This window comes from Pelobates fuscus, chromosome 13 (genome assembly GCF_036172605.1).
Source record: "Pelobates fuscus isolate aPelFus1 chromosome 13, aPelFus1.pri, whole genome shotgun sequence".
NCBI classification, from domain to species: domain Eukaryota; kingdom Metazoa; phylum Chordata; class Amphibia; order Anura; family Pelobatidae; genus Pelobates; species Pelobates fuscus.
Genome location: NC_086329.1, coordinates 1,552,215 through 1,573,873, shown reverse-complemented (window position 1 = coordinate 1,573,873; position 21,659 = coordinate 1,552,215). Strand labels below are relative to the sequence as shown.

At 44.7% G+C, this 21,659-nt stretch overlaps 1 protein-coding gene across 2 annotated transcripts in view; it reads right to left on the bottom strand.

Moving 5' to 3' along the window:
- Nucleotides 1–21,659, bottom strand: part of DDHD1 (DDHD domain containing 1) — a 111,639-nt gene that overhangs the window by 34,441 nt on the left and 55,539 nt on the right. For both annotated transcript variants that reach the window (XM_063439401.1, XM_063439402.1), the window contains 3 exons: nucleotides 19,010–19,116; nucleotides 14,634–14,896; nucleotides 10,316–10,388 (listed from right to left, as the gene is read on the bottom strand). In XM_063439401.1, the coding sequence (XP_063295471.1) occupies nucleotides 10,316–10,388; nucleotides 14,634–14,896; nucleotides 19,010–19,116 (443 nt within the window). The remainder of the gene's footprint in view (nucleotides 1–10,315; nucleotides 10,389–14,633; nucleotides 14,897–19,009; nucleotides 19,117–21,659) is intronic.

Below are 21,659 nucleotides of genomic sequence, written 5' to 3'. Positions count from 1 at the left end.
TGTTAGTAGGCGGGTTGAGTTTGGTGGGGCACAGAATGGTAGAATGTGCTGTTGAAGCACATATGGCACAGGACGAAGGCTTGAGGCCAGCGAAGTGGCAGCAGAACAGCTCCGTGTCAAGTTGGCTCCAATCGGAGTGTAAATTAAATCAGTGCTGCTGCCGGCTTAGCTAAGAGCGATCTATGATAGTCATAGAAGGAGTAGCCTCCGTACCTGTTACCTAGGTCTAGTAATTTGTAGAGATATAGGTCCACTGCTGGGCAGACCGGAACCGGAAGTAAACGCAAAGGAGTCTGGGTCGATGTCGGCCCTGAATAGAGGTAAGTCTGGGTTTTAATAGGAGGGTTAACCCCTCCCACAACTACAGGCTCCGCCTTAACATACATGTATATACACATGTGTATACATGTGTTTGTACTGTATATAATGTATACCTGTGTTTAGCTGTACATAGTGTATACCTGTATTTATAATGTATATATTGTATAAGTGAATTTATATATCAATATTTAGATTTTATTTTGAGGATTACATTGTATGGAAGGGTTCAGATATTTCTGTCAGTTTCAGAAATTGAGATTGAGTGGCTGTGAATTGGTGGCAGTCCATGTTAACTGCAGGAGGCGTCAGTCAGCAATGTGTTTACAAATACAGGAACCGGTATCGTTTTCCCAAATTCTCACTCAGAGTATGTAAGGAAATGAGTTTAGAGTGACATTATTAAAGGGCCACTAAATTTCTTTATCTGGCTGAACTGCTTTATGTGTGAAGAGCGTGTCCTCTTTTTTTCATTTTACCAAAAATGAAGGTTTCCATAGAAATTGTCACATTTATAAATGTTCCTCGATACACCCCCCTGACTGTCAATCAGACAGCCAGTCCTGTTACTTCCTGGTTTGGTTAGCTCAGTAGAGATAAACTCAAGAGGCAGCAATTGCCAAGAGCATCTACCTTGCAAAGACTTCTCATTAAGCTGCATTGGAGAGTCTGTGATTGGATAGCCACAGAAAGTGTGGGCGGGGCTAGAAGGGAGTGCATGCAAATTCTGCAGATAAGAGATAAGAGATACAAGCTGTTTTTATATATATACTACCAATGAAAAAATACTCAATTAAATGCATGAATGTTTTTATATGGGGATATATCTACTAAACAGGGATTTTCATTTTATTCGTACTGGGCCAGTGAAGTATCTGGGCATGTATTCATTATTGGAATGAACCATGAAATTAATTATTCCCTCGTCATGTCCCCAAGGGACGGTGGCTTCTGTGGTCACTGAGTACAGCTGCCTGCGATGTCATAGCACATGACATCATCAGTGCCAGCGTTGTTAGTTCATTGCGGTCTGTCAAGCCACGGGGCACAGTCTGTTAGACGTGTGGCTTTTGACAGGGCTGGAAAGCTTTCTCAATCTGCTTATCAGGAGGAAGTCTCTGCTTAACCACAACTGTCATAACAGACACGGCCGAGGCGGGGAGAATTCCTTTCAATCAGTAAGAGAACCCGTTCAGTCAGTATGGGATCTGCTTTACACGAAGGACCAATCCTCGTGGTGTGCAGGGCTTTCATGGACAGAATACAATGGATAAATGATCAGTAACCCATGAAGTACGTTCACCGAGTTCTGCACCACAGGAATTTCATTCCTCATAAAACACATCTCATAACAGGGGCCATGAAAGTGGGGGTAACCAGCTGTAAGAATACGAGGAGGAACTGCAAGTGGAAATATCCCAATCTGACGGGGAGGGAAGGAGACCTTTAATGGCAACATCAGAAACACATTATACTTTTAAATAATAGATAGTTACCTAACTCCACCTATAGGGCATCATACAGCACATAGACCTTCATTCTATATCCGAGTATATACACAATGTTTACTCCAGGAAGATTCTACACGCTCAATGTGCTAGGGAAAAACATCTAACAGTGGGAATATAATACTGCCTTCTGATCCAGCATTGACTGACACACAGACTGACTAGCAGGAGAACCCTGCTACAAACAGAACATACAAAAAAAACAAAAACAAAAAAAGCAAACCTCTTAACACCAAGCCAAGACATTCAATGAGACTATTCCAACAACACAGCAAACAAAGCAGACATCAATGTCATCAACAGAATACAGACTATCAAAGAGCTGTAACATTTTACATTATCGTAAAAATATTTCTAATGAATAAAATGTTAGTATAACACATTTTGAATACATGACAAACATTAAACACTAATTTAGTGTACAGATTCCTGTTCATTGATACTTACAGAGGCAGTATAATCACCAAAATAACTATATCTTAATGAAGAAGTTTGGGTGTATAGATCATGCCGCTGCAGTCTCACTGCTCAATTTAGGAGTTAAATCAGAGCCCCAGCCACACCTCCCTGCATGTGACTTACACAGCCTTCCTAAACACTTCCTGCAAAGAGTCATCTAATGTTTACACTTCCTTTATTGCTAATTTTGTTTCATTTAGAAGGATTACTGTTCAATTTACAGAGCAAGAGATAAAAGTTTTAATAAGTTAAAGGGAAACTCCAGTGCCAGGAAAACAACCCGTTTTCATGGCACTGGAGGGTCCCTCTCCCTCCCAACCCCCCAATCCCCGGTTGCTGAAGGGGTGAAAACCCCTTCAATCACTTACCTGAGGCAGCGACGATGTGCCTTGTCGCAGTCTCCTCCTCCCTCTGATTCCGTCGGCTGGTGGGCGAGACTGATCCAGCCCACCGGCCGAGGAGACCTAATGCGCATTAGCGCTCCCCATAGGAAAGCATTGAAAAATATTTTCAATGCTTTCCTATGGGGAAATGAGCGACGCTGGAGGTCCTCACACAGCGTGAGGACGTCCAGCGACGCTCTAGCACAGGTTTCCTGTGCTAGAAATCAGGAAGTGACCTCTAGTGGCTGCCTAGTAGACAGCCACTAGAGGTGGAGTTAACCCTGCGAGGTAATTATTGCAGTTTATAAAAAAACTGCAATAATTACAGTTGCAGGGTTAGGAGTAGTGGGAGTTGGCACCCAGACCACTCCAATGAGCAGAAGTGGTGCGGGTGCCTGGAGTGTCCCTTTAACATCTGATTGAAAATGAAACCATTTTGTATCCATGCAGGCTGTGTCAGCCACAGCCAGGGTAGGTGTGGTTAGGGCTACATAAACAGAAACAAAAGTGATTTAACTCCAAAATGACAGAGAATTGAGCAGTGAGACTGCAGGGGCATGATCTATACACTGAAACTGCTTTACTAAGCTAAAGTTGTTAAAATGATTTACATTCTTCCTTTAACATAAATATTGAGAGAATGAATTTATTTAGAGAATATATAATATCCCTTATCTTGCAATAATACTTCTGACTGAGTCTCAGATATTTGCATACAAGCAGAATACAGAAACTTCACTCACCATAAATACTTTTTTCCTTAGTATAGCGGCAGTACCTGTGGGATGTTCTTTCTATGGTTGGACGAGTACCTCTGAAATTAATATAAAACAATTAAACCAACTCCTCCCCCTCATACCTTAAATGCCGGCAAGTCACCCAAAGTCCCCAGTCATAACAACAAATAACACGGAGACCAAATGCTGCAAAAATATCAAAAACTTTATTACAAAAAGGGGGGAGTCTGTCCTGCCACCATAGTAAGGAAAATAAAAATTTATGGTAAGTAAAATTTCATTTTTTCCTGTCCTATAGTGGGAGTACCTGTGGGATAAACCAGATGACAAACGCTTGGAGCACCTTAAGCTTTAAAGAAGCTTCAGAAGATGAACTCACACCTATAAAGCACTGAGCAACTCTAGCCCCTCTTATATCTCCTCACAGATCCATAGGTATGTCCCTTCTCGGTCTCTCCGCTCTGCCCGTGACCACCTCCTGTCCGTTGTCCGCACCCGTACGGCCAACTCGCGCTTGCAGGACTTCTCGCGGGCAGCTCCCTTCCTATGGAATAGCCTGCCTACCGCCACCAGACTCTCCCCATGTCTTGCATCTTTTAAGAAGTGCTTTAAAACCCATCTCTTTAGGAAAGCTTATGGCCTCCAAGACTAACCAATACCTCACATACCTGTCTCTGGCCCTCTCCTAAAGGGCAATCCACCTTATTTGATTGCAAATTCCTGTCCTAATGTGTTTTACACCCCACCTCCTATAGAATGTAAGCTCGTTTGAGCAGGGTCCTCTTCAACCTATTGTTCCTGTAAGTTTATTTGTAATTGTCCTATTTATAGTTAAATCCCCTCTCATAATATTGTAAAGCGCTATGGAATCTGTTGGCGCTATATAAATTGCAATAATAAATAAATAAATGAAAAGATTTCTACCCTGTAATGCCTGATAAAGGTTTTAGAAGAGGACCATGTTAAAGCTGCTTTGCAAATATCTCTGGAGAAGGAAGAATAAGCCTATTAACCTTGTATGCCATTTTAATGGTTTCTATCAACCAGCACACAATTGTAGGTTTAGATGCTTCTTTACCTCGGAATTTTCCCTCGAAATTGACAAACAGGTGGTTGAAGGACCTTGAGGTAACTCTCCAGAGCTCTTTTTAAGTCTAAGAGGTGCAATTTTGTTTCCATAGGAGACTGGCAGAAAGTAGGAAGGATGATGGGTTTGTGGATATCGGTCTTGGCCAGAACCTTAGGCAATAAAATTATTTTGTATGACGAACTACTTTGTCCTGAAAGAAGGAAGTAAGGTTCTTAGAACAAGATAGTTTGCATTTCTCCTATTCTTCTGGCAGACGTGATTGCCACCAGACAGGTAGTTTTTAATGGCAAGGACTTAAAGGATACTTTCTCCAGACGTTCACAGGGAGGCTCACAGATAGCCTTGAGAAATAATAACAGATCCCAAGGTAGAAAGAAAGACTTGCAACAAGGTCGTCGAATCAGAATGGCTTAAATAAAAAATAGTATTCTGATAAGCACATTGGAAGCCAAATTAACAATGGGAAATTATTAGGTGCGGAAATCTGAACTTTTAGGGTAGAGATACTAAGACCTGTTGATGAATCGTGTTGTAGGAAACTTATAATGACTTGTATAGTGCAGCAAGATTCAGGCAACTATGATCCTTGCACCAGATGAGGGATTTTTCCAAATCCTCAGATTTTGGATGTAGACTTTCTAGTGGAATTCAGGAGTAGATCCAACACCCTTTGTTACGGTTACCTCCAAGCTAGTTGAAGGCTGGACCGCTTGGATGTCCTGGTTCCAGAGTGTGGAGGGAGAGAAGTGCCATTCCGTTCAGCATACCATAAGAATCCCACGAATATATAACAATCCCACTAGCTCTAGTATAGCTAGGATACCCTGGTTCCCACAAAACGAGTCGAGGCTGTGATTTGAGGGTCAAACACCAACTGGTTTTAATGGCACATGGACATCGCTATTTATACAAATCCCCAGGTCCAGGGACAGCCCCCTGGACCTGATGTGATACAGGGACAATACAAACAGTTGACCAATGACAGTACACTGCATTGTTGGAAATAGTCACCGCCCAGCTTGGAGATAATGATTCCAACGGTTATGGCAATTCAATTATCTCCAAGTGCCCAGAATCCAACGTGTTATTCGAACATGTATAAACAGCATAAAAATACATATTTATAACATTTTAGTAGGCACATCTTACATTCTACCATTCGTTAGATAGCTCAGGTCTGAGCGCATCAGATAGGCGAATAGCGCTCAGACCTCACGAACGGTATAGACAGTCTCTTGCATACAAGTCCTTTTGTGTTTCTTTGTCCCAAACACGAGATGGCGGCCATGTTTTCTGTCGGTTAATAGCCGAGCAGGACCTGGCTCCAAAACCCCTGGAGCGAGAAACGGGTAGCCTTCTGTGCGAATACCGATCAGTGGATGGTTGTCCCAGCCCTTCGTGGACCGAACGTAGACCGCCCTGAAGAGGGCAATTAGCCTGCGGTTAACCGCAGCCTCAACGTTCTGATTGAGGACACACGCTGGAGTGTAGGTGGTCCTCGTTCGGGAGTTTGAGTAAGGTGAAGTATTATACGAACAAGGCCACCCTGAGGCAGTCAATTAAGTTTGTGGTTAACCGCAAACTGCAGCTTCCCGGTGGTCGTCCGTTCGGTTGTTTCAAAGGTGAAAAAGGCTAAGTGGCGCCACACGCCAAGGGCCGGGTGGTCTTAGTTCGTATGCACGAATATATGATCCTGGTTGTTTGTGTAATTGGGTGTATACAACAATAATACAGAAGAGAACGGCATACGGTAACCTAAAACAAAGTAATCCATTACTGGTCTGTAGAGCGTCTGTAACGCCCTTGTTTCTGAAGATTAGATTTTCAGTAGCCAAGTTGTCAACCTGAACATCAGGAAAGTGTCATTTGAAAGTTCTTGGTTTACCAGATTTGGATTCAACAGTGGAAGTTCCTTAGATGCCAGGGCCATCTGTTTTAATTCTGAAAATCAACCACTGTTGGCCAATATGGGATGATGGCTAGCATCTTAGTCCTGTCTGTTCTAATCGTTTTCAGAATGCATGATATCAGAGCAATTGATATCAAATCCCATTTTACATAGAGCCTGTTCAAAAACTGCTTATAGGCTTTCCAGAATAGGGAAGTGAAAACTGACACCTAGAGAGGCCTCATCCTTGCTTTTGACCATTGCACAGCAAGATTATAATAAGGGAAAATCTCCAGTGCACTCATTGCCATTCTGATGGAAAATGTTGCATCTGTCTGCAGAGCAGAAACTTGTTTTCTGATTTTTTTCGGAGAGGAAGGTGAAGCGATCCACTACGAGACCCAGGAACAAAATACATGTTGTGGGGGAAAAAACAACATTTCCCAGTTTATCAAACCATTTGTGATCTTGAAATTTCTGGATTGTGGTTTGGATATTAGAGTCGGCTTTGAGGAACCAATTGTCTAAACAGGGAATGATGGAAATACCCTTTTCTCAAAGATTGGCTGCCAAAGGGAGAAGAATCTACGTTAAAAACGCTTGGCGTTGTGGATAGACTGAAACAAAGGGCCTTGAATTGAAAATGTAATGTCCTTTATCCTGATTTAATAGCAAATCTGAGATATTTTCTTGACCCGACTGCCATGGTGACATGTTGATAGCCATCTTTTAAATCCATGGTTGCCATTAAGTCCTCTTTGAGTAGCATATGAGTGATTGATAGAATAGTTTTCACCCAGAACCTTTAAAACTGAATACACCTGTTCCACCCTTTAAATCCAGGACAGGATGAAAAGCTTGATCTTGTTTTGGTACAAGAAAAAGCCTTGAATAAACCCCTTGGAATTCTTGTCACTTTGGAACCTTCTCAATGACGCCTTTCCTTAATAGAATGAATGCTTCAGATAGAAGAGAATAATGCTTTTACCTGAGATTAGTAGGGAGTTAGAAACATGATTGTGTTTAATATCCACAGATTTTGTGCAGTAAGTTTCCATGTTTTAATGAATACTTGTGATCTTCTTCCAACCTTCATTCTGGAGTCATAACTTCCACCTCTTGTCCGGTCTCTTGCTTTGTTTGTCAATAAGCCTGGGATTACAGTTCTGCCTACAAATGTTGCGAAACCGATCAGTATATTGAACTGGAACCTGCCACTTTAGTTTCAGATTTTTGCTTTAGGAGTTCTTCTAATGGAGAACCAAACAGTTTATTCCTGTCCAAGGCCAGGGACTAATGAAAGTATTCAGAAAATTGGGCAGACTAGATGGGCCGAATGGTTCTTATCTGCCGTCACATTCTATCTATCTAAGATCGGAGTCATATTGTCCTTCTGGCCAATGATGATAATTCCATGTTACGTGAAGACAGCTTTAAAATTTCCTCGGACATGTCACACAAAATATCATTAGCCAGTCTGATGTTTCTGAGAAGATAACAATTCTTTATCTGATCCTTCCAATATACAATCTTCTAATGATTGTAACCACCAATTCTGATCTCTCGCCATTGAGGCTGCGGCAATAGAAGCTTTACTCTACAAAGTTACAGTTTGGAATAATATTCTGCAAGATGTCTCAGCCCATTTGTCCACCACTTCAACAACACCAATGGTGGTTTTCTTAGAGAGTTGCACTATTTGCATATCTACCCTAGGTAGACCCTCCTAATTCTCAGCATTTTATGACTAAAATATTTGCTTAAAATATTAGGAAATAAAAGCCATTTTCTCTGGATTTTTCATTCCCACTAAACCAGCCCCATGAGTTTGGTATGTACTGGTAAACCTGAATCAGAGACTTCGGATAAGGAGGAACGGGAACATTCACCAGTTCAGACGGAGAGCAAGACCTGCTGTTTTTCCTTCTTTTAATAAGTCTGTCCAGCCTCCTTTGTTTTAACTGCTGATTCCTTAAAAAAGGTCAGCTTGCACAAGGCTGATTTAGATGCTGCATCGGTCTCAAATGTTTGTGAGAGATTTTCTTGAAACTAGCTAAAGTATGACTGGATTTCTTTCTGTTTAGCCTTTTCCAGTGATTCTGCAGAGCATTGCTTATATGTTTTCTTCTTATAGCCATGTGGCAGTGGGGTAGCGCACTCCCTGCAGCCTAGATCTACACAATGCCTTACATTTCAGAGCAGCAGTGGGGATTTTGTCTGCTATATCCAAAATATCTGATGAAGCAGGACCAGACATCTGGAAAAAACAAAACATAAGAATATTGTGTAAAAAATAGAAGAAACCAGTAATATATAAATATGCTATACGCCTTTAAGGAAAAGACAATTTATCCCACCTTAAAGACTTCAGGACTGAGAGGGGGCTGATGACACCAAAGACCTGTTCTGGTAAGCACCAACAGGCTAGCACAGAATTAATACAAATTTTGTGGCAAAATCGGAAATTTCGATTACACAGAAACACAATCAGAACTTCAGTGAAACACAAAACTGCCCGGGTGTACGTTCAGATTCGATTGTGGATTGACCATAAAATACGGAACCCCACCCAGCGCTCCGTAACTTCGTTTGGATGCAAAGGCCATGCTGCTTGCTGGGACGTTATCTGGCAAAACACCCCACAAGCAGCAACCCACGTGGTTATTATTATTATTATTTTCTTATTTATATAGCGCCAACAAATTCCGTAGCGCTGTACAATGGGTGGACTAACAGACACATAATTGAGATCAGACCACTGGACGTACAGGAACAGAGGGAGTTGAGGGCCCTGCTCAATGAGCTTACATGCTAGAGGGAGTGGGGTATAGTGACACAAACGGGTTAAAGTGGGGGAATTAAATAGTTTGTTAGAGAAGGGTTTATTGAGTGCTTGGTAGGTCATTTTTGACAGTTGCAGGAAAGGAGTCATGGGGTGGGGGATGAGAAGCCTGCTGACAGTTTAATTGATACGCTTTAACGAAGAAGAAGGTTTTCAAAGATTTTTTGAAGGAGTGGAGGCTGGGTGAAAGTCTGATTGAGGAGGGAAGGGAGTTCCACAGAATAGGTGTAGCCCTAGAGAAGTCTTGAAGGCGAGCGTCAGAGGTGGGGATCCGGGCAGAGGATAGGCGTAGGTCTTGGGATGAGCGCAGGGGTCTCGACGGGACATACTTGTGTATGAGGGAGGATAGGTATGTTGGAGCAGCATTATGTAGGGATTTGTAAGCAAGTGACAGAATTTTGAATTGGGCCCTATATCTAACTGGAAGCCAATGCAGGGACTGATAGAGCGTGGAGGTGTGGGAGGTTCACCAAGTTTCCTGAAAAACAGAGGACCTGTCCGTCTTGCTAGTTGGACACGTTAGAACCGGGGACTCTGGGTGACTTGTCGGCATTTAAGGTATGAGGGGGAGGAGTCGGCTTTATTGTTTTATATTAATTACAGAGGTACTCGTCCAACCATAAGAAGAACATCCCACAGGTACTGCCGCTACAAGACAGGAAAATACATACTTTTTTTTTCTCACATACAGTAAAGATAACTAATAATACTCAAACAGTATATGGCATTTCAGGCTAGATTTGAATTTTGTAAAGAATGTCTGCAGTAAACACAGGCCCCTATCTCAGCCAAGACATTGTGGGCATAAATGGCTGCTGAACATTGTGAAGGAGGGCAGCTAGCATTCTGTGCCCCCTTGCCTAGAGAAGAAAATGACCCCTGAACAGAAATATCTTTCTCAATGGTAGAGGTAGGTGGCATTATAGGTAACATTTTGTTGTTATGTTCTTAGTAATGTCCAGACACTAACTGCATTGTGCATGGTATTAGGGACCTACATTGGATAAAACTGATGAGTTCAGACGACTTAACATTTACGGATACCGAATGAATCTACTGGTGGGAGCCTGTTTCTGGTAATATTACTTACCTTAAATTTTAAGGCAGGGGAGTTGGATAATGCAGTTTTAATACCATGTAGTCTGTCTTCCAGTTCTTTTAATCTGAAGAGGGAGTATGAAAATTAAATAGGGATATTCAACTGGTTCTTACACCAGCAGGTAACAGCACAACATTAGCAGGTAACATATGCGGTTCATAATAGAGTAATCTTCCCTGTGTTTTAATAGCATCGGGTTAAAGTCATAGTATTACGGAGTAAGTACTTTGTCTCAAAAGTCCCAGATGCCATCCAACACATTTACATTCAAAACATTCTAGACATGTACTCTACATCCCAAATCCCAACATATTCCAACACGCATTCCATATCCCGAAACATTCTAAACATGTAATTTACATCTCAATACATTCTACGTCCCAACGCATTCCATGTCCCAACGTTCTACATCGCAATACATTCTAAACATGTAACTCTACATCTCAACACATTAGCCTTACTGTGAGGATATTTATGGGGTAATAAATATTAAAAATAATATTTTCATAAAAATGATCAAAATGTAATTTAATAATTTTTATTATATAAAAAAATATATCTAGATATATTGGCACTGCTTCCCCGATTATATTAATTTAAAGATGAAAATTACCCACTGGTTTAATTCTCATAGATCCTGGAGTACGTTTCATTAGAGGATTTTTTTATTTTACACAATCACAAATTAAATATAAAAATAGAATTTATTGTGACAATAATAATGAGTAACATAATCTATCTGGATAATTACCTGGTATTCTATTTTTTAAAGTTAAAAGTAATATAGAGTTACCGTATATACTCGAGTATAAGCCGAGTTTTTCAGCCCATTTTTTGGGCTGAAAAACCCCAACTCGGCTTATACTCGAGTCATAGTCTGTATTATGGCAATTTGCATTGCCATAATACAGACTGGGGGGAGAGGGGGGCTGGCAGAGCTGTACTTACCTTTCCTGCAGCTCCTGTCAGCTCTCTCCTCCTCCGCGCCGTCCGTTCAGCACCTCGGTCAGCTCCCAGTGTAAGCGGCTCTCGCGAGACTTACACTGGGAGCTGACAGAGGGAGCTGCACAGACCGCGCGGAGGAGGAGAGAGCTGACAGGAGCTGCAGGAAAGGTAAGTACAGCTCTGCCAGCCCCCCTCTCCCCCCCACTGAACTACCAATGCTGGACCACCAGGGAAGGAGAGCCCCCCTCCCTGCCATATATCAAGCAGGGAGGGGGGACGAAAAAAAAAAATATAAATAAAATAATAAAAAAAAAAAAGGGGGTATAAGGACCACTATGGGAGGGGGGGGGGGGGGGTATAAGGACCACTATGGGAGGGAGGGGGTGGGTTAAGGACCACTATGGGAGGGAGGGGGTGGGTTAAGGACCGCTATGGGAGGGAGGGGGGGGTATAAGGACCACTATGGGAGGGAGGGGGGGGGGGTAAGGACCACTATGGGAGGGGGGGGGGGGGGTAAGGACCACTATGGGAGGGAGGGGGGGGATAAGGACCACTATGGGAGGGAGGGGGGGGATAAGGACCACTATGGGAGGGAGGGGGGGGGATAAGGACCACTATTGGAGGGAGGGGGGTATAAGGACCACTATGGGAGGGAGGGGGGGTATAAGGACCACTATGGGAGGGGGTGGGATAAGGACCACTATGGGAGGGAGGGGGGGTATAAGGACCACTATGGGAGGGAGGGGGGTATAAGGACCATTATGGGAGGGAGGGGGGGTATATGGACCACTATGGGAGGGATAGGGGGGGATAAGGAACACTATGGGAGGGAGAAGGGGGATAAGGACCACTATGAGAGGGAGGGGGTGGGATAAGGACCACTATGGGAGGGGAGGGGGAAGTAAGGACCACTAGGGGAGGGGAGGGTAAGGACCACTAGGGGAGGGGTGAGTCAGGACCACTGGGGGGGGGAGTGAAGGAACACGGGGGTGGGGAGGTAAGGACCACTGAGGGAGGAGGAGGGGAAGTCAGGACATATGGGGGGGGAGGGGGCGGCAAAAAATGTTTTGCCTACGGCGGCAAATATCCTTGCACCGGCCCTGCACACACTGCATTCACACACTGCATTCATGCACACACACACTGCACTCATACACACACTGCACTCATACACACACGCTGCACTCATACACACACGCTGCACTCATACACACACGCTGCACTCATACACACACGCTGCACTCATACACACACACACATACGCACACACTGCATTCATTATACACACACTGTAAATAAATATTCAATTAATATATTTTTTTTAGGATCTAATTTTATTTAGAAATTTACCAGTAGCTGCTGCATTTCCCACCCTAGTCTTATACTCGAGTCAATAAGTTTTCCCAGTTTTTTGGGATAAAATTAGGGGCCTCGGCTTATATTCGGGTCGGCTTATACTCGAGTATATACGGTAATTGGTCCACCTGAAGGAGTGGAATTACGAATTCTATATATTATTAACAAATCATGACTCCTTAATGTTGGAATCACCAGCTTTTATCCAAGTATATTCTGCCTTTTAGTAAAATCAATTAATTTAAATTATTCTCATAAAACCAGTATAATTACCAGCTCTTGGTAGAATTGTTTCTGTTTAGGCTTGGATATGTATCCCATAAATGGTGAATGCGAGTATGATTAGAATTGTGGGAAAATAGAAAAGTTAAGTGTTAGTTGGAAAAGATACAAATAATTAGGTGTGTCCAGCTTTGGCTCCAGATGTCAGATCTTAGATGTTAGGTGTGAGTCCATCCTCAGAGTTAGTGTGTGTGTGAGTGTCTCTCTCTCCTTTGTCCTTAATTTTTAAAGGAGAAGTTCTCTATACGTCACTAGTTGACAGTGACCAATAGAGTAAGGTGGGCGTGTCTTCCCTACAGACTATCATCTAGATTTGGGTCAGTAGATGGCGCAATTACATCACAGAAAAAATTCTGGTCCATTTACCTTTTTGTATAATGGGTTAACTGGTTTTCATAATGCGTTTGACGTCATCTTGGTTATCTTTTGGATAACTATTCGTCAAAAACATGTGATCTGTCTGCAATTTTGCCATTAAATTAGATTAGACACATCTTAGCCTTAGTTTCACCCTTTTAATACAATGAAACTTTGTAAGATTCCGTTAGTTTTGAAAACGTAAAATTGGTGATCCTGTGTGAAACTGTGTGTAGCACCTAGTAATGTGATTTATACCTGTCTATTACACATATTCCACGAAAGTTAGTAAATAATGAGATTTCTTCATTGACATTATATCCATGAATATTCTATATTATTAACTTAGTACTATTTATATATGATTAATATAATTAGTTATATGTGGATATTGTGTGTGTGAGTGTGTGTATATATTTGTCTCTGGGTTGTTGAGTTCAACCCCCCTTGCTGAAGACATCATGTCTTATTTCTGTTTACATTAGTCACATTCCTTAGCTCAGGCTTGGATGAATAGAGTTACAGAGAAGTAAAAATGTGTCTGTCTTTGCATTGTGATACAAAATGGAGTCACCTCTGTTCTGATGATGACTTACAGTATACACTTTTAATTTCTGTCTTGACACAAAATGTCTGCCAGTATAAATATACTGACAACACATTCTACATATTTTCTACTGCTTACCACATTCTGCTGAAACTGCACGCCTGCCTCCACACAGCCCCACGCTACGCACGCCTGCCTCCACACAGCCCCACGCTACGCACGCCTGCCTCCACACAGCCCCACGCTACGCACGCCTGCCTCCACACAGCCCCACACTACGCACGCCTGCCTCCACACAGCACCACGCTACGCACGCCTGCCTCCACACAGCCCCACGCTACGCACGCCTGCCTCCACACAGCACCATGCTACGCACGCCTGCCTCCACACAGCCCCACGCTACGCACGCCTGCCTCCACACAGCACCACGCTACGCACGCCTGCCTCCACACAGCACCACGCTACGCACGCCTGCCTCCACACAGCACCACGCTACGCACGCCTGCCTCCACACAGCCCCACGCTACGCACGCCTGCCTCCACACAGCACCACGCTACGCACGCCTGCCTCCACACAGCACCACGCATGCACGCCTGCCTCCACAAAGCCCCACGCACGGACGCCTGCCTCCACACAGCCCCACGCTACGCACGCCTGCCTCCACACAGCACCACGCATGCACGCCTGCCTCCACACAGCACCACGCACGCGTCTACATACAATTTCAGTAGACTCACCATCAAACTATCATTATGATATAGTTTAACTAACTCTAAACAGCAGCATGCACACTTACCTATACATAGCAGCATTTTACTTACCTCTGTTTGGTCAACAGAAGCTCGCGAAGAACATGTTGCTCTTCGTAACTCGGCCAGTGGTCTTCAGTATATTCATCTTCATGCTGTTCCAGTTGTTCGTAGAGTCGAACAGGGTTCCATCCAGTCATTATGTCATAGGTAATCACGCACCCAAGAGAATGGGACACGATGGACACCTTGCCTCCCTTTTCTTCAAACTCTGGATTCCGAGAGCAAAAAAGGCTGTACAATCGATTCAATTCTTGCTGGAGGCCTTTTACTAACTGTAGCAAAAACACAAGTAATGGAGATTTATTGGATGAGAAATACAGGTAACAGACATTCACTGGGTGAGTAATAAAGGTAATGAACATTCACTGGATGAGATATACAGGTAACCCATACTGTACTGGTCTTGCTGTGGCTGCCACACCTCCACGGCTAAAGGTCATCAATCTTTATGATCTCAACCAACCCAATGCTTTCCCATAGGGAATGTAGGTGCTCCACACTGTGCAGCACTGGACTAGGAAGCATCTCTAGTGGCCGATGGAGTGACTATCACTGGAGATGTTACTGGCCAGCAATGTAAACAATGCATTTTCTCTAAAAGGCAGTGTTGAAATTGAAAACCCTGCAAGGACAGGCTATAGACACCAGAACCACTATGTTAATGTCAGGATTACAAGTTGATCCAGCACGCAGAACTGTGTTACACCTAGGACCAAGGATAACGTATAACCGGACCTTAGAATGGCTGGACTTAACGTATCCAAGAATTGTCAAAATACTAGCCGAGGTCAGGAATACAGAATCAGACACAACGATGAAGGAAAGCCAAAAAGTCAAGGATACCAGAATTCAGGGAAGTCAACACTAAGCCAAAGTCAAATACCAGAAAATCAAGATCAGGAATGCACTCTCGGATTACCATCAGGATGAAATCACAACAGGGTAATGAGCAAATGGAGAATTGGGTTTAAATACCCCTGCTGTGGATCTGATTGGCCATGAACGGCCTTTGACCCCAAAAGCAATTACCACGTTTCCATGTGTATGATTGCTGCTCGGCACAACTTTTCCTTTTAGGACAGTAATGCTGCTCTTCACAACTTTTCCTGTCAGGACGGTAAATGCCATTAACCACATTTTTTATGTGCGGATGAATATGTGACAGTTAAGCTGTATACAATACATTAAGGTGTAGCGGTTCTGGTGACTATAGTATCCCTTTAAGAAGTGTACTTTTCTGCCCCAGGGAAAAAAAACCTGACTCCTAACTTTTTTAGCTGGCTCTTAGGTTCAAACAAATTTGTGAAAGCCCTGGTCTAGATAGATACTGACCTACCTGATGGCTCCCTCAAAGCAGTTATTAGCAGACCCAATCCACTCGGGGAAGAGAGAGCGCCACAAGTAAGCACAAGATGGCGGATGCCACGAGGCTCCCTCTCCCTTCTTGGAAACACCAGAGTCAACGTCTCTCAACCTCCCGACAGAGGATGGACCAGTCACTGAGAAGTGCCTGCATACCATGCTCCAGGCCCTCTGTACCTCCATTCAGGCGGATTTTCGGCAAGTTACAGCAGAGCTACATAAGATATTGCAGCGTTGGGAGGCTTGGAAGAGACTGCAACCACTGCCTCCCTAATTCTGCATGTTTCACTTGTATAGCCTAGAAAGGAAGGAATGAGGACCGCATTGGTATATACATCAGCCCATTGACTCCCTAATTCTGCATGTTTCACTATAGGCTAGAAAGGAAGGAATGAGGACCGCATTGGTATATACATCTGCCCATTGACTCCCTAATTCTGCATGTTTCACTTGTATAGCCTAGAAAGGAAGGAATGAGGACCGCATTGGTATATACATCTGCCCATTGACTCCCTAATTCTGCATGTTTCACTATAGGCTAGAAAGGAAGGAATGAATGAGGACCACATTGGTATATACACCTGCCCATTGCCGCCTGATTGCAACATTTATTGCTAGATTGTAACATCAAGGAGCCTTACTGTCCATCTTAAATGTATTATAGCAGGTAGATGCTGAATGCTAGTTTTATATTCGATACATTTATAGCGATCCACTTTGTGTATAGCAGGTAGATGCTGAATGCTAGTTTCATATTCGATACATTTATAGCGATCCACTTTGTGTATAGCAGGTAGATGCTGAATGCTAGTTTTATATTCGATACATTTATAGCGATCCACTTTGTGTATAGCAGGTAGATACTGAATGCTAGTTTTATATTCGATACATTTATAGCGATCCACTTTGTGTATAGCAGGTAGATACTGAATGCTAGTTTTATATTCGATACATTTATAGCGATCCACTTTGTGTATAGCAGGTAGATACTGAATGCTAGTTTTATATTCGATACATTTATAGCGATCCACTTTATGTATAGCCGGTAGATGCTGAATGCTAGTTTTATATTCGATACATTTATAGCGATCCACTTTGTGTATAGCAGGTAGATACTGAATGCTAGTTTTATATTCGATACATTTATAGCGATCCACTTTGTGTATAGCCGGTAGATACTGAATGCTAGTTTTATATTCGATACATTTATAGCGATCCACTTTGTGTATAGCCGGTAGATACTGAATGCTAGTTTTATATTCGATACATTTATAGCGATACACTGTTTAGTAATCACTAAATATAAGGTTTAGTTACCTATTTTATTGATTTGTGTATTTTAATAAAAGCATGACGTTTTACCATAAATTTACTATCATTGTATGAATTTCCCAATAATTAGACACACTCTGGATTAATGTGTAACACCCTCTATTTAGTATAGCGTTTCTCATAAAACCAGGAATAAATAAATAGATATTATCAACATGTCAATCTGCATTAAGGTGGGGTCTTAGAGCTTCCAATTATAAATGGCAAAGCATCTCCCTACAGTAAATTGCAAAGAATACATGGGAATTGACTTTTGTTGACCAAAACCTGCCATTATGTTTTTTAATGTCAAATAGAAACCTACATGTATTATAGCCTCCCAGTGTATTGTTTTGCAATACTGTCAGTGTTTACTCAATGGGGGCGGCCATCTTTCAGCCCTCACAGGTTGGAAGTGCAGTTCACACAACCAAAACACAGTGTATCAAACCGAGCGCTAGTGTGCGTTCCCAAACCCCCGATCTCATGCACAGACACCAGCTATCTCAGAAATGTGCTCAGAGCTCAGCCATTCAAACTGCATGGCCTGGGAAGGTGGGAGGGCTAAAGATTTCTAATAAGTAAAAAAACAATGACAGTTCACAGTTCTCCTTTAAATTTCACAACTAGCAAAGAAAATGACTTTCCACTGAATGGCATGGAATCTATCTAAAAAGGAAAGAATAGAATGATTGCAGAGTCTGTTTTTGGTGAGAATGAAGGTCATGCTGTGTCTTAGGAGTTTCACGCAGATGACATTTTAGCACTCTTGACATTTGTTCCAACAAATGAAGCGAGAACCCTTTGCCAGTGTTGTGTGCACTTGTATTCTGCAAGCTAAACAGAAAACAATCTAATTTCTTATTAACGAGTAGAAGTATCCCTGTGCAGTCTTTGAAGCAGGACTTGTACCATATAAATTATTCAGGAAGAATGGAGCAGCAAGCAGTCTTACAAGGCTGTGCCAACAAGGAGACAATGAGCATGACGGCCCGGACACGCAAAATGGTTCATTCCCAAAGGTGTGCTAGTTAAAGGGCGCCTGAATTGATGTCACTTTAAAGAGCACAGTGCAACATCTCTACATCTAACTGCTAGCGAATGTATGGAACAACAATGATATAGTATGTGATATATATATATACTGACCCTGATGGGTTTTATTGCTATCCCATAGCGATCCGCCTCACCACCAAATGACACAATTTGTGGACAAGTTCACATTAAGAACTGTCAAAATAGATTTCAGGATATTAATGATTCTCGTTTAGTTTTGGCAAGTGACAAAACTGGCGACCACTGAGATTACTTGAAACTGCGTGAAATGGATTTATCTACATTTAAAGTTAAACCAGTTTTTTTCTTTCAGTACTGAAGATAAAAATTTAACTCTTTGGGGTTTAATCAAACACAGTTTCAGAAAAAAACTTGCACAACCATTCCCTTCAGCAAACGAAAGCCCCATATAATATTTTATCCTAATTTACTAGTATTTTGTGTATGGAAAAGGTGGTTTACACTGGCACAGGCCACGGCTTTAGACGAGCTCTATATTCTTACATATGTCCCTAGTGATTGGGGTATTCCAGGATTTGTCTGGTAAACGTTGGCCTAAACTGCAATGAATGAGCTCGGGTGTTCCATAAAAGCTGCCCTACCCCAGAAAGACATCCAGACATGAGCCAAACATCATTCTTTCTGTTCACACTTACCTCATCTCTGTATAGAGGGCTGGTGTAGTACATGATGTCCATAGCACTGCTGTTCAGTATGTCCCGAATACCTCGCACCTTATCTGGGGTAATGGAATCAACAGTGTCTGCGGATGGGACAAGAGACTTCTTGTAAAACATGTCCTAGGGGAGCGGATGCTAACCTCACCAAACGAAATACACCTGGCTACCACCAATCATTTAACAATCAATACCCAAAATCAGGAAAATAATGATTTCTCCACGTGGAGCTTTGCTATGAACAGGGCCTATCTCCAGGTTTCAAGCAGAGCTCTTGTTTAATGACATTCACAGAACCAACGATATTAGCTTGTTTTAATTGATATTTGTTTTCATGACCCAGCAGACATCAATAAGTGATATATTCTGACAGCTGGCAAACAAATAAATACAAAGAGGCAACACTGAAACATTTAATAAAGACCAACAAAAAAGAGGGGTTCCCACAAAGAGCAAGCCGTAAAAACCATTAGTAAGTGGCACCCACCCAGCCACGGGAGACACTGACAGCCCACCCACCCAGCCACGGGAGACACTGACAGCCCACCCACCCACCCACCGAGACACTGACAGCCCACCCACCCAGCAACAGAGACACTGATAGCCCACCCAGCCACAGAGACACTGACAGCACACCCACCCTGCCATGGGAGACACTGACAGCCCACCCACCCAGCCACGGGAGACACTGACAGCCCACCCACCCACCCACCGAGACACTGACAGCCCACCCACCCAGCCGTGGGAGACACTGACAGCCCACCCACCCAGCCACGGGAGACACTGACAGCCCACCCACCCACCCACCGAGACACTGACAGCCCACCCACCCAGCAACAGAGACACTGATAGCCCACCCAGCCACAGAGACACTGACAGCCCACCCACCCACCCTGCCACAGAGACACTGACAGCCCACCCACCGTGGGAGACACTGACAGCCCACCCAACCTGCCGTGGGAGACACTGACAGCCCACCCACCCACCCACCCACCCACCCACCGAGACACTGACAGCCCACCCACCCAGCAACAGAGACACTGATAGCCCACCCAGCCACAGAGACACTGACAGCACACCCACCCACCCTGCCACAGAGACACTGACAGCCCACCCACCGTGGGAGACACTGACAGCCCACCCAACCTGCCACAGAGACACTGACAGCCCACCCACCCTGCCATGGGAGACACTGACAGCCCACCCACCCTGCCGTGGGAGACACTAACAGCCCACCCAACCTGCCGTGGGAGACACTGACAGCCCACCCAACCTGCCGTGGGAGACACTGACAGCCCACCCAACCTGCCGTGGGAGACACTGACAGCCCACCCAACCTGCCGTGGGAGACACTGACAGCCCACCCAACCTGCCGTGGGAGACACTGACAGCCCACCCAACCTGCCGTGGGAGACACTGACAGCCCACCCAACCTGCCGTGGGAGACACTGACAGCCCACCCAACCTGCCGTGGGAGACACTGACAGCCCACCCACCCACCCACCGAGACACTGACAGCCCACCCACCCAGCAACAGAGACACTGATAGCCCACCCAGCCACAGAGACACTGACAGCACACCCACCCACCCTGCCACAGAGACACTGACAGCCCACCCACCGTGGGAGACACTGACAGCCCACCCAACCTGCCACAGAGACACTGACAGCCCACCCACCCTGCCATGGGAGACACTGACAGCCCACCCACCCTGCCATGGGAGACACTAACAGCCCACCCAACCTGCCGTGGGAGACACTGACAGCCCACCCAACCTGCCGTGGGAGACACTGACAGCCCACCCAACCTGCCGTGGGAGACACTGACAGCCCACCCAACCTGCCGTGGGAGACACTGACAGCCCACCCAACCTGCCGTGGGAGACACTGACAGCCCACCCAACCTGCCGTGGGAGACACTGACAGCCCACCCAACCTGCCGTGGGAGACACTGACAGCCCACCCAACCTGCCGTGGGAGACACTGACAGCCCACCCAACCTGCCGTGGGAGACACTGACAGCCCACCCACCCAGCAACAGAGACACTGATAGCCCACCCAGCCACAGAGACACTGACAGCACACCCACCCACCCTGCCACAGAGACACTGACAGCCCACGCACCGTGGGAGACACTGACAGCCCACCCAACCTGCCACAGAGACACTGACAGCCCACCCACCCTGCCACAGAGACACTGACAGCCCACCCAACCTGCCGTGGGATACACTGACAGCCCACCCAACCTGCCACAGAGACACTGACAGCCCACCCAACCTGCCACAGAGACACTGACAGCCCGCCCACACACTGACAGCCCGCCCACCCACCCTGCCACGAGAGACACTGACAGCCCACCCACCCTGCCACAGACACACTGACAGCCCGCCCATCCTGTCACGAGAGACACTGACAGCCCACCCACCCTGCCACAGACACACTGACAGCCCGCCCACCCTGCCACGGGAGACACTGACAGCCCACCCACCCTGCCACAGCGACACTGACAGTCCACCCACCCTGCCACAGCGACACTGACAGCCCACCCACCCTGGAGTGGGAGACACTGACAGCCCACCCACCCTGGAGTGGGAGACACTGACAGCCCACCCACCCTGGAGTGGGAGACA